At 37.1% G+C, this 14,617-nt stretch overlaps 1 protein-coding gene across 5 annotated transcripts in view; it reads left to right on the top strand.

Moving 5' to 3' along the window:
• The window catches only part of Nbeal1 (neurobeachin like 1), a 180,894-nt gene that overhangs the window by 18,453 nt on the left and 147,824 nt on the right, over positions 1–14,617 (top strand). For 4 of the 5 annotated variants that reach the window (XR_012908177.1, XM_075951705.1, XM_075951706.1 and 1 more), the window contains 3 exons: positions 1,080–1,161; positions 1,952–2,079; positions 8,515–8,597. Coding sequence is in view for 4 of the 5 variants with exons in the window: in XM_075951705.1 (XP_075807820.1) it covers positions 1,080–1,161; positions 1,952–2,079; positions 8,515–8,597 (293 nt within the window). In the remaining variant the exon portion in view is untranslated. Of the gene's footprint in view, positions 1–1,079; positions 1,162–1,951; positions 2,080–8,098; positions 8,173–8,514; positions 8,598–14,617 lie in introns of those variants that run through there. The other variant, XM_075951708.1, reaches the window with a different exon arrangement.

Genomic DNA, 14,617 nt, shown 5'->3' on the forward strand with positions numbered 1-14,617 from the left:
GCGAGAGAGAGAGGGAGAGGGAGAGGGAGAGAGAGAGAGAGTTTGGAAGAGTTGGTTGTCTCCTGGTGTTGCTGGGATTTAATTCAGGTTGTCAGGCTTGGTGGCAGATGCCTTTACCCTTTGTGCCATCTTTCCAGCCCCAATGATGCTGAATTTTTAATTTCTTAAGAAACTGCCAAACTGTTTTCCAGAGTAGCTATTAGAATTTAAAATCGTACCAGCTTGAAGGTTTCAGTTTCTGTCTATCCCATCTTTTCTGCTCTTGTCTTTCCAGTGTCTTTTTTGCTCTTGTGTTTCCAGTGAATCTGGAAGTCATTTTCATACTGATGATGTTGAACATTTTTCATGCTACATATTATTTATATGTAGTACATTGTGGGCTACACACAGACTTTAAAATTTAAAACAATGTGTATGTACATGTGGTAGTTGCTTATGAAGGCTAAAGGATGTCAGATCCCCTTGATCTGGAGTTACAGATGGTTGTGAACCACTGAACCATCTCTGGTCCCAATACTGAGAATTTTAACTGTTGCTATGTTAGAGAAACCGCTAAGGTGTCATAGTTTAATTTTTTAAGGTGTGAAGTCTATTAACTTTTCCTGTTCTTTGAACATCTAGATTTTAAGATAGAAAATTTTATAGATCACAGTGTCTCAGAATGGAAAATTTTATTAGTTTTATTGCGAAACTTTTAACAGTAATGTCAAGAAAATATTTAGGTCTCATAAATTAGCTTAGTATGTGTCACAACTAAAGTCCTTAAGGTCTCTCTACTTCAAACAGAGTGTAACGCTATGTCCTCTTAGCATATTTAGAGATGGCAATACCGATTGTGTTGTGGGACTTCTGATACTGTTTACAAAATAGTACATAAATCAAAATAAGGGAGCTAAAATTCAGAAAGTAGAGTGAAGTAAGTAATGGCACATACTTGAATAATGGCAGTGCTCTATGCATTATTTTCTTTTTTAATATCATTAATATTTTATTTGCCAGTATCAGTTCTCAGGATCCACGCTGAATACACTTACATTATATTGCTCATATATAATGAATGTTATTCTTTTATCTTCTAGGAATTTATCAAATGTAGAAGAAATTGGGACTTGCTCCTATATTAATCATGTTATTACCATGACAACACTGTATATTCAGCAAGTAGGTGTGAATACATTCCTTTTTGTTGCTTTATTGAGACTTTGTTTTTTTAATATTGTTATTAACATTGCTAAATGTTTTCAAAGAAGGTAGTAATTGAAAAGATAATTAATCTATTTTATAAATCTTGTATTTTATTTTTTAAAAAATGATTTATTCATTTTTATTTCATGTACATTAGTTTGCCTGTGTAAGGGTATTGGAGCTCTTGTAACTAGAGTTACAAACAGTTATGAACTGCCATGTAGCTGCTGAGAATTGAACCTGGCAGTCCCAAATCCTTTATTTTCTAAAAATAGACTAGCTATTTATACTTTTTGTTTGTGAGTTGGTTGGTTGGTTTTGTTTTTTAGAGACAGGCAAATTCTCTGTGTAGCCTTGGCTGTCCTGGAACTCAATTTGTAGACCAGACTGGCCTCGAACTCACAGAGACCCACCTGCCTCTGTCTCCTACTCCCGAGTGCTGGGATTAAAGGCCGCGTGCACCATCATTGCCTGACACTTTATTTTAGTTAAAAATTTTTTTTATAGTTTTTAAAAATGTCACAATGTTTCATTTTATGTATGAATTGATTATAAATTTTGCTGAAAAGTATGATTTCCAAAGATGTTTGACTATTTCAAACTTATTCTAGGAAGAATTTAATATCTGAGAGAATGTATCTAATCCATATAATTAAATGACTCATACGGAATCAAAAGCAAAATTAGGCTTCTGTAAATAAAAATGACTTATTGAAAGCTGATAATTGAAACATGCCCTTACTTTTATGTTTAATTTTATTCTCAGTTAAAAAGCAAAAAAAAAGAAAAGGAAATGGCTGATCAGACATCTATTGAAGAATTTGTGATCCATGCATTGGCATTCTGTGAAAGTTTATATGATCCTTATAGAAATTGGAGACATAGAATTTCAGGGTATGTCTTATAAATGATACTGTTGAGATTGAGTCTTACTTTTTAACTTGTCTGGCTTACAACTTGTTAAATAGACCAGGCTGGAGAGAGTCACCTGCCTTGTAGTAGGAGCTGGGGTGGGCTGCGTTCCTGCCCAGCTCCTCACGGCTAGCTTTACCCAAAGTAATTACACGGAAACTGTATTCTTTTGAACACCGCCTGGCCCATTAGTTCCAGCCTCTTATTGGCTAACTCTCACATCTCAGTTAACCCATTTTTAATAATCTATGTAGCCCCACAAGGTGTGGCTTACCAGGGAGATCTTTGTCTTTGTCGGGTGGGAGAATCATGGCGACTGCCTGACTCGGCATCTTTCTCCCAGCATTCTGTCTGTCTACTACACCTACCTAATTTTCTGTCCTATTAAAGGGCCAAGGCAGTTTCTTTATTAATGAAATCAACACAAAACAGAAGACTCTCCTACATCACTGCCTCTGGAGTGCTAAGATTAAAGGCCTGCACCACCGATGTGACCATAATGTTAAAGCCTCAGTATTGGCCTGACGAGGTGGCTCAGTGAGCTTATGAGCAACATATGCTTGAGGACCTGCGTTCATGTAAAGCTTGATGTGAGAGCATAAAAGTCTATACTCATGGTGTTCTTATGAAGAAATTGGTAGTGGAGACAAGAAAAACCCTGGAGGTTCACAGGCAAGCTAACCTGGCTCATGCAATAGAAATCCAAGAGACATTGTCTCAATCAAAATGGAAAAGGCCAGAATTGATGCCTGAAATTGTCCTTTGTTCTTCATGCATACACTGTGTGCCTCTTCACACATGCTTACACACGTCCATTGTACGTACACACAAGAATGGTATTGCTGGATCCTGAGGTAGGTTGATTCCCAGTTTTCTGAGAAACCGCCATTACGGATTTCCAAAGGGGTAGAACAAGTTTGCATTCCCACCAGCAATGGAAGGGTGTTTCCCTTACTCTACAGCCTCTCCAGCATAAGCTATCATTGGTGTTTTTGATCTTGGCCATTCTGACAGGTGTAAGATGGTATCTCAGAGTTGTTTTAATTTTCATTGACTTGTTAGCTAAGGAAGATGAACATTTCCTTAAGTATATTTTGGTCATTTGAGATTCTTCTTTTGAAAATTCTGTTTAGTTTAGTACCCAAATTTTAATTGGGTTATTTAGAACTTTAATGTCTAATTTCTTGAGTTCTTTATATATTTTGGAGATCAATCCTTTGACTGTTGTTGGGTTGGTGAAGTTATTTTCCCATTCCCTTTTTGTCTTATTGACTGTGTCCTTTGCTTTATAGAAACTTCTCAGTTTCAGGCGGTCCCATTTATTTATTGTTGCTCTCAGTGTCTGTGCTAATGGTGTTATATTTAGGAAGTGGTCTCCTGTGCCCATGCATTGAAGGCTAGTTCTCACTTTCTCTTCTATCAGGTTCAGTGTGGTCAGATTTATATCAAGGTCTTTAATCCATTTGGACTTGAGTTTTGTGCATGGTGATAGATATGGGTCTATTTTCATTCTTCTACATGTTGATATCCAGTTATTCCAGCACCACTTGTTGAAGATACTTTTTTTTCCCATTATATTATTTTAGCTTCTTTGTCAAAAATCAGGTGTTCATAAGTGTGTGGATTAACATCTGTGTCTTCAATTCCATTGGTTAACATCTCTGTTTTTATGACAATACCAAGCTGTTTTCATTACTGTAGCTCTGTAATAGAGCTTGATGTCAGGGATGGTGATGCCTTCGGTAGTTCCTTTATGTGGCTATCCTGGGTTTTTTGGTATTCCATATGAAGTTGATTATTGTTCTTTCAAGGTCTGTGAAGAATTGTGTTGGGATTTTCATGTGTATTTCATTGAATCTATAGATTGCTTTGGTAGGATTGCCATTTTTACTATGTTGATCCTTCCTATTCAGGAGCATGGGAGATCTTTTCATTTTCTGGTATCTTTTTCAATTTATTTTTTCAAAGAATTAAAGTTCTTGTCAAAAAGGTCTTTCACTGCCTTGGTTAGTGTTACCCCAAGATACGTTATGTGATTTGTGGCTATCGTGAAAGGTGATGTTTCTCTAATTTCCCCCTCAGCTTTTTTTATCATTTTTATATGGGAGGGCTACTCATTTTTTTTGAGTTGCTCTGTGTGTCCTGCACATCACTGAAGGTATCTATCAGCTGTAGGAGTTCTCTGGTAGAGGTTTTGGGGTCTCTTATGTATACTATCATATCATCTGCAAATAACAAAGTTTGATTTCTTTCTTTCCAATCTGAATCCTCTTGCTCTCCTTATATTGTCTTATTGCTATTGCTAAAAATTCAAGAACTGTGTTGAAGAGATACGGAGAGAGTGGACAGCTTTGTCTAGTTCCTGATTTTAGTGGAATCGCTTTGAGTTTCTTTCTATTTAATTTGATGTTGGCTGTCACTTGCTGTATATTGCTTTTATTATATTTAGATTTGTTCCTTGTATCCCTGATCCTCCAAGACCTTTATCATGAAGGGGTGTTGGATTTTGTTGAATGCTTTTTCAGCATCTAATGAAATGATCATGCTTTTTTTCTTTCATTTTATTTATACGATGGATTACATTGATAGATTTTTTAAAATATTTATTTATTTATTATGTATACAATATTCTTTCTGCGTGTATGCCTGAAGGCCCGAAGAGGGCACCAGACCTCATTTCAGATGGTTGTGAGCCACCATGTGGTTGCTGGGAATTGAACTCAGGACCTTTGGAAGAGCAAGCAATGCTCTTAACCGCTGAGCCATCTCTCCAGCCCCCTACATTGATAGAATTTTGTATGTTGAACCCCTAATCTCTGGAATGAAGCCGACTTGATCATGGTGGATGATTTTTTTTGATGTGTTGTTGGATTCGGCTTGCCAGTATTTTATTGAGTATTTTTGCATTCATGTTCATGAGTGAGACTGGTCTGTGATTCTCTTTCTTGGTTGAGTCTTTGTGTAGTTTTGGTATCAGGGTAACTGTAGCCTCATAAAAAGCGTTTGGCAATGTTCCTTTTGTTTCTATTATGTGGAACCCTTCAAGGAGTATAGGTATTAGCTCTTCTTGGAAGATGTGGTAGAATTCTGCATTGAAACCATCCAGCCCTGGGCTTTTTTTTGATTGGGAGATTTTTGATTTTGATGGCAGCTTCTATTTCCTTGCAGCTCATAAGTCTATTTAAATTGCTCACCTGGTCTTGATTTTATTTCGTTATATGGTATCCATCTAAAAAAATTGTGCATTTCTTTTACATTTTTCAATTTTGTGGAGTACAGATTTTCTATGTATGACCTAATGACTCTCTGTATTTCCTCAGTGTCTGTTGTTTGTCCCCCTTTTCATTTCTGATCTTGTTAATTTGGATGTTCTCTCTCCATCTTTTGATTAGTTTGGATAAGGGTTTGTCAATCTTGTTGATTTTCTCAAAGAAGCAGCTCTTTGTTTCATTGATTCTTTGTATTGTTTTCTTTGTTTCACTTTTGTTGATTTCAGCCCTCAATTTGATTATTTGTTGTCTTCTACTCCTCCTGGGTGAGTCTGCTTCTTTTTTCTCTAGAGCTTTCAGGTGTGCTCTCCAGTCAGAAATGTGACTTTCTCCAGTTTCTTTATGTGGGCACTTGGTGCTATGAACTTTCCTAGTGTCCCACAGGTTTGGATTCGTTGTGCCTTCATTTTTGTTGAATTCTAGGAAGTTTTTAGTTTCTTCAGTTGTAGTAATACGAGCGGTACAGAGGAACTTTGGGTGACTGTCCAGGCAGCGAGATGTCTCTGTCATTTCTAGAGTTTTAAAAGTTGCTTTTTTCTTGTTTGCTTAGGTAGTATTGTATCTTTCTGGAGTCTTTGATGGAGTTAAGAATAGTTAGTTATAGTTTTCCTTAGTTATGATAAAGATTATTGTAACTTTTACTTGATAACTGTTTTGTTATATGTAATTTTGCTATGTTAAAGTTAAAGCCTTTTTTTTTTTTGTTTAAACCGAAAAAGGGGAAATGATGGAGGAAGGTCATTGGTTAAATAAAAAGAAACTGCTTGGTCCTCATTGGTTAGAAGATAGGTGGGAGGAGTAAACAGAACAGAACTCTGGGAGGAAGAGGAAGTGAGGTCAGACTCGACAGCTCTCCTCTCGGGAGCAGACACCTCAGAGGGACGCCATGCTCCCGGCTCCTGGGCAGACACACGCAATGAAGCTCCAACCCAGGATGGACCTAGGCTAGAATCTTCCCGGTAAGCGCACCTAGCTGTGCTACATAGATGATTAGAAATGGGCTAAATTAATATGTGAGAATTAGCTAGATAGAAATGGGCCAAGCAGTGATTAAAAGAATACAGTGTCCGTGTAATTATTTTGGGTAAAACTAGCCGTGCGGGCAGCGGGGTGCTGGGGACGCAGCCCTGCCGCTCGTATTACTACATTCAGTAGTAGAGCTGCTTCAGTGGCAAGTGGCAAAATAAGGATAGATTTCAATGTTTTTGACTTGATAGATTCAGTCATACACTTACAAGGAAAAGTATGGAAGACCTATCCAAATGACTCATAGCAGTAGTTTGTATCTTTTCTTTAAACTGATTGTGAAATTAAATGGTCATTTATAATAAGTGTACTATTTACCGAAAGAATCAGGTAGAACAAATGTAAGTTAAAGCAGCATAGTTTCATATTCAGGAACGTTTAAAATGAAGAGTTTTTAAATAGCATAAAGGGTGTTTTTAATATTTCATGGAAATTACCTTAATCTGTTAACTTTATTTCGATTGTACTCGGAGATTCTTAATAGTAACTCAGAGGAACTAAAGTATACTAATAAAACAAAATGAAAAACCCAACAGCAACAGCAGCAAAACCCTCTCCTTAAAGTATGGGTCTAAGATATAGCTCAGTGGTAAAATGCTTTCCCTACCATTCCCTAGAGACCAGATTCCATCCTACCACCAGGCTGGGGGCAGGGGTATATAAAATGCTTGTTTGCTTATTCAGCTGTTTATTCAAATGTTTATTAGTTCATTACTGTGCTTATTGTAAGTTTAGTAGGTATCATTGCCTGTCCATGGAGAAAAAAAAATTGTTTAGTTATGCCCTAAGCTCTGTTTACCAAATGTGACAATATATGCACAAAAAATAATCACAGAAAAGAATAATAAACTATTAAGAAAAAAATTATGAATTCATACCACTACTAAGTAACTTGGTAAAAAAAATTAAATTTTTTGTAGTAGTAGATTATGAAGTGCCAATTAATAAATACAGAGATGATGTTGGAGTTGAAAGAAAATCAGCATTTTGATTTATGTGTCAGTCACAGATCATTAATAAATGATAAATCTAGAGGCAAGTTCTGACTAGCAGCGTAATATATAAATGCTTAAAATGTCTTTGTATAAATTACTAGTTACTTGTAAGTGAAAAATTAATAATGTCAGTATTATTCACTATAATAAAGTTGACTGGGTAACCAAAATTATGATCAGTGAGAACTTCACACATGATACTGAGAAAGATGTTATTGTCTCTGTAATATTTAGTTCAACTATGAATGCATAGTCTAAGCCTAATTGTGAGAAAGCACCAAGCAAAGTCCAAAATAAGAACTTCCTATTAGAAAGGGGGAGACTTGTGTATACCTGTAGCCTAAAGATATACAGAATTTCTGGGTAGTTTCAGGTATTTTTCCATTCATTGTTTTTAATAATATTAAACATACTTTTCAGGACATGATAAAAATCCCTATAATTTTAATTTTAGTTGTTAATTTCGCCATTCCACTATTTGATAATATTATTGGTTATAACAGGCTTTATTCTCCAATATTTTTATCACCTTGGCTATCTAAGCGATTTTATTTTGTGTTGAACTGAAATGACTGACGTGTTCTTAGTAAAAGCCTGCATACATTGCATACATATTTTTTTTTTTTTGGCCTTGTTAAAGTTTATAGAAAATATCCATGAAAACTCCTGGAGTCTTCATTAAAAGATAATCCCTTTTTTTTTTTTTGCTGAATTTGCATCCTTAAAATGAGGGAACTTAAACGTCTGGACTCACTGTATCTGAATAAAACCTCAGTAAAGCACAGGTCAGTCACTGGCTTCTGCAGTCTCCGAGGAATACTGTCATAGGACTGCCTTGCAATTTCTTCTGCAGATTGGGAATTTAAATGCTGGCTTCTTTTTAAATTCCCAGTTATTTGGAGACTTAAGTTGGCTATCACAATGCGTAATAAAAATGTTCTCCAATCGGTAAGGACTTAAGTTGTTGTTTCAACTTCTCTTTGAACATTGTACCTGTCCTGAAGATGTTTATTCAGTATGCAAACCAAAATCAGGCTGTTAAATTTGTTTTGAAATTGTTTTTTAAATTGTGCCACCTCTGCTTTTTCATGTTATAATTTGTTATTGACTTTTTTTTTAAATGATAGACGAATCCTTAGTTCTGTGGAAAAGAGCAGACAGAAATACAAGCCAGCTTCTCTCACAGTGGAGTTTGTTCCTTTCTTTTATCGTAAGTAACACCCTACTTTACTTTGATTAGTGTCTTTTTTCTTACTCTGATTTTGACCTTAATTTGGTTTGTGATTTTATAAAGTAAAGGCTACTAAAGAACAAAGCCACAAGGTTAGTTAATTTGTGTTTGGTTGTGCTAATGGTTCTCGGTTTGATTAATTTTCTTCATTTAATTCTTTTTAAGAGCTGATCTGTTGTTTCTGTGAGCTGAACATTTTAAAGATTGCGTATTTTAGAACTTTCCAATCTTTAACTAAAATGAGAAATCTTGAGAGATATTCAGAGAATATATGTTTAGCATGCACCAAACCTTCCATTTGAGCCTTAAAACTAGAAAACAAGCCAGTTAGCATCCATTAAGTGATGTGACTAGTTTGTATGTGCATGGCTATATGTATGTTCTGGTTTCACCCTCACTGTTGTTTTTATGTTGAAGCAGGGTTCCTTGTCTCCTAGCTTGACCTCAAACTTGCTGTAGCTGAGTATGACTTGATCTCATTCTGAGTGCTGGCATTACAGGCACCTGCCACCATACATGGCTAGTTTTCACTCATAAAAATGATAGTGCTGGAGGCTAGAGAGATAGATGACTTAGTAGGTAAGAGTGCTTGCTGCTTTTGTTGAGGACCATGGTTGGTTCCCAATTCCAGTTCCTTTTCTGGCCTTTCTGGGCTCTGTGTACACATGGTGCACATATATACATGTAGGTAAACATCTGGAAATAAATAGTGCTGAGGTAGGAATGTAATTCAGTTGGTTCAGTCCTTGATTCTCATGCGCTGGTTTTACTTCATAACTGCATTACTGAGATATTGTAGTTAGAAGTATTCTCTGTCCCACTGGTCCTCCTGGACTGGTATTTCTCTGCCCACCTGTTCCCAAAGCTGCTTATGAAATAACCACTCTGAGACTTAATATTAATTATATTCTCTTTGGCCTATTAGCTCGGTGTTCTTATTAACTAGCTTACATCTTAAATTAACTCATTTTTATTGTTTTATATTTTACCATAAGGCTCATGGTTTGTTACCTCAATTCTTGTTTCCTTTGTGGCTGCAGACATCTCCCTCTATTTAGTTTAGTTTTCCTGCCTGGCTGTATTACGCGCTGCCATAGGCCAAAGCAGCTTCTTTATTAACCAATGGTAATAAAACATATTCACACATTCTAGTATGCTTTGACTGCTATAACAGAATACTTGAGATTGTGACTTAAACACAGAAGTTTATTTTCTCATAGTTTTGGAGGCTTGACATTGTAAGAGCCAGGTCCTACAAGGGTTTGGTTTTTGGTGAGGTCTTTTTGTAGCCTGCTGGTAGTCTCCTTGTATTCTCAGATTTTAGAAGGACTGATACCTCTTTCAACAAGAGCATCAATTTTGTTGTTTCAGGCAATCCCTTCTCTGATCTTATCTAACCTTAATCTCTTCTTCAAAAGCCCAGGCTCTAGTATAGGCATGGGTGTATGTGAGTTAAGGCATCAGTATTTGAGTTTGGGAGGGATAGCCGAGTCTATACTGTTCCATCCGCCCCCTCCCAGTAATGTTTTATCACTTGCAAAATATGTTTATTTCATCCTAGTAATCCAAATGTCTTAACACATTCCAGTATTGGTTCTCAATAGTCTAGAATCCAAAATCTCCTCTAATTGTTAATCAGATATGAGCAAAACTCAGATGTATTCACAGCTGTGAACCTGTGATAGGTACTTCTACAATACAATAGTGAATCCAGAATAGGATTTAGATTCTCATTCTAAAAGGGAGAAATTGGGAGAAAGAAAGGGAGTACGTGTTTCAAGCTTGTCGGGGACCAGCCCCGACATAAGTAATTTCTTATACCAGAGTAGAGGCATGGAAATGAAGATGCTATTCATACGACAGTATTTGGAGGGAGTTCAGGGATCTTTCAGATCATGAAAATCTCAAATCACATCCTGAAAAGTCACCATTTATTTTCCAAACAGCTTTCTTTTTAAACAAAGGAAAACTGAGGTGGAAGTTCATTAGCATTCTGTTTCCTGGGGCGGGGGATGACTTAGGTCCCCTCCCGCCTATACCTATTTTGTCATGTCTACTGAAAACATCTCTTCTCCAGGCAAATTCCTAATTTACAATACAAGGGGCAGAATGACATTAGCATACCCTGACCACTTGTTAGCGTGGCATCAGGTTATCTTACTATCAAAAAGCCAGGCCACCACCTTCTTGTAGGTCTCTCAGAATTCTCAGAATTATAGGCCTGCATAATTCAGCCCTTACACAAGCTATCAAAATCGGGAAAGATAACAAATTCCATTACTTAAAGATTCAAAATGATACTTGGTTTAGGGCTTTGCTCTTCGATTAGGGAGCTAGTGCCATGCCTTCTAGCTCTATAAGGCATTCAGTTTATTTAGTTATTAAAAATTATTGTATGTATCTATGTTTGACATGTATGTGGGCAAACATGCTGCAGTGTACAGTCAGAGACCAACTTTGTGGAGTTAATTCTTTGCTTCTGTTTTTACATAGGTTCCAGGGATAGAACCCAGGTCACCAGCTTTGCACAGTAGAAGTCTTTACTGGCTGAGTCATATTGCTGGTCTTAAAATTTTTTTTGTGTGTGTAGGGATTTGCCTTTATCTGCTTTCTTGAGTCACCACCTGTATGCTTGTATTTGTGAGCACAATCCTGCCCCTGAGGCTCTGAGTAGGTTGTTCTGACCCACTCTAACTGTGGTGTGGTCCTCTGAAATTGAAGAAACACAACTTGACCTTCATTCTTTCCTGTTTTCTCTGTTCTCTTCAGTTGAAAATGGTAATATCTTTATTGGTATAATTCTGTCCTTATTTCCGAGCTGAACTGAAATGGCTAATTAAGTCAGTAAGTCATATTGTCACTGGAATCTTGGCCTAGACTCCTTGTGATCTCCATCAAGAATAGAGACAAGACACACAGCGTAGTGTAGATTTTCCTGGGGGACTTTGAAGTGGTTGATGGGCTTGCTTAGATTGTTTTTTTCTATTTTATTTATTTATTTTTTTGTTGAAAAAAAATTTCCGCCTCTTCCCCGCCTCCCATTTCCCTCCCCCTCCTCCCACTCCTCCCCCCCCACTACTCTCCCACTCCCCCCACTCCTCTCCCCCTCTCCACACTCCTTTTTCTAGGAGGGAGCAATGGTGTGTCCTTACTCTTTATCAAGAGTGTCTCCTTCTACATAAAAATCTTTAAAAGTTCAGAGCTGTTGGAGCCAGCTTTAGTTATCTGTTAATGTTTCTTTAGGTACCCCAGGATGCCTCTAGGGCCAGAGATAAGAATCAGATCACGTTCTTCTTACCAATAATTAAAGTCCTGCCATGCCAGACCTTTGTTTAATTGGTTTCTTAACTCAGTGCCTTCTCAGTCTGCTAATACCTAATTATCTATCTAACAACTTCTCCCACTATACACACGTGAAGAGTTGAGGCCCTAAAGTCATTTAGGAAAGTAGCATTGGACTAATCTGTCTGTTTTTGGCTGAAATGGAATGTAGAAGGGTTTCTTAGTGACTTTCAGGCCTCAGAGGACAACAAGGGGATCCAGAAAGGAATTAGAACTGCTGCAGGACTATTTGAGGGTGGGTTGAGTGAAAATAAGAGGAGAAAAAAAATTAAGAATGAAGGAAAAGAAAAGTAAGGACACGATTGCTTCTAAGTAGATTGCAGATAAAAAGGAGAGCATAGCCTTTTTAATAAAAAAGGTTTATTGTAGATAAAAAGGAGAGCATAGCCAAAGGCATCTGGAAGTTCCAGAGTGAACAAAATCAGTTTAGCCAAAGTGGCTGAATTATATAGGGAAGAGCAGCTAGGAGAAGGGCAACCCAGCCCCTGGGCTGGAGAAGTTTAGAGTAGGAGACAGGGTGTGTTCGGAGAACCTGGTGGCCAGGTGTGCTTTGATATGTTAAGTAGACACCTCAGCTATTTGCCTTTGGTTTGAGACTTTTCATTCACCACAAGGGGTGGAAATGTCCAATATAGGTTGAGCCTGTTTTGTTTTTTATTAAAAAGGATTTTTTTTAAAAAAATTATTTTTATTTTATGTGCATTGGTAATTCGCCATGGACATCAGGTCCCCTGGAACTGGAGTTACAGACATTTGTGAGCTGCCATATGGTTGCTTGGAATTGAACCCAGGTCCTCTGGAAAAGCTGCCAGTGCTCTTAACCACTGAGCCTTCCCTCCAGTCCCTAAGAGTTTTTTAAAAAATCATTTATTCATTTGTTTGCGTTTGTACATGTATCAATGAATGTGCCACACTTTGCATGTGTGGAGGCCAGAAGACAGACAGTTTGCCAAAGTTTCTTCTCTTTCTAACATGTGGATCCTGGGATTTAAGCTCATGTTGTTTGTATTGGTTGTAAACACCTTTTAACTTACTGATTCATCTTTCTGGCCCTTGTACTTTCTTTTGTTTGTAATGTATATGAGATGATATTAGGCATATCCACAAAATGTTCAACCTTAAAGTGCAGTGTCTCCTGACAAGTGCTGAAGGTGTTTAAAGTAGTACTTTTGTACAGTTGCTTTTTAAATAAAATAATTCATACTTTAGAATTAAGAGGAATTTTCTGAGCTATATAATTTATAACTTCCTAAATATGTGTATAATAAGAATTTTAATATGCCAAAATGACATTCTCTATATCTGTAGATGGAATAAAAACTGTTTTAAGTAATAAAGATTCTTTTGAGATTCACTAGAGAGATGCACTGAATCAGATTTAAGGAAACATCCTTTAGTGATGCTGCTGCTGCTGCTGGGGAATCTGGAGTAGGAGTAACAACAAAAATGAGAACAAAGGAAAATATGTTTATAGACTTTTGAGGAAAGAGGGTCTTCAAGTTTAGTTAAGGATAGTGAAGGTACTAGATAGAATACCAGGCAACTCAGGGTGCCTTGAGCCTGGCTACAATGAGCTGACCCTATTGTCTTGCCCTGTGTGGGCTTCCAATGTTTGCAACTTAGCAAGGCACTAGGTAGAATGTAAGTTGTAGCTGATCTCCACAGGGGTAGAATCAATCTTCTAACAAAAGCTAACTAGTTACACCAATGAAAACATTCAGGTTCCAACCATGTTGTAGCATAGGTAGATAGGTACATAGCAAGATAATCAGAATTTTTTCTTTTTGATCTTATATTTAGAAATCCTAGTCTATACCTGTCACTTCATCCTAAGAGCAGCCAGGACCAAAGGATAGTAGTGCCTTAGAGCCATTAAATGCCATTAGGAGCTGACCAGCATATTCTCAACTTCATGACCTACTCAGTAACCTGCCATTCTGAGAAATCAAAGGCAGGCAATCCTATTTTACATCAATGGAGATCAGTCCTATATAAATAATACCACTGGGATACATGAACAATCACAGATCTGTTGTTCTCAGTATTAAATTCTATGTTACATCAATGGAGATCAGTCCTATATAAATAATGCCACTGGGATACACGAACAAATACAGATCTGTTGTTCTCAGTATTAAAAGATTTTCTGACTTAAACATCTTTTGTTAGTCTTTTATATAGCTTTTCCTCAGATTTGAAAATATCCTGATGTCTTGATTATTTAATTGTTGTGAAAGGAGTGCTGGAAAGGCAAGGCTTAGCATGTATCTTAGCACTGCTGCCTTTGTCTCATCCTTTTAAAGCTCTTGTCTTTTTTGATTTCAATTCAAATTACTAGAGCATTGGGGAAGTATCCTATCTAGCAACCAGGTGTAAAGAAAAAGAACTAGCTCTGGGATAGTCAGTTGTAGAGGACTTTAGTCATAGCCTTGAAGAAGAGTATGTACTATTGAAGTCCAGAACGGTGGGAGTGGGTATGTGTGGGGAAATGTGGCCGCTTGTTTGTTTCCCGGCCGCCCAGCAGCTCAGACCACAGATAACCACACAGAAACTATATTAATTAAACCACTGCTTGGCCTATTAGCTCTAACTTCTTATTAGCTAGCTTTTACATCTTAACCTATTTCCATTATTTTATATGTTACCATGAGGTTCAT

This window comes from Microtus pennsylvanicus, chromosome 17, assembly GCF_037038515.1.
Source record: "Microtus pennsylvanicus isolate mMicPen1 chromosome 17, mMicPen1.hap1, whole genome shotgun sequence".
Taxonomy (NCBI): Eukaryota; Metazoa; Chordata; class Mammalia; order Rodentia; family Cricetidae; genus Microtus; species Microtus pennsylvanicus.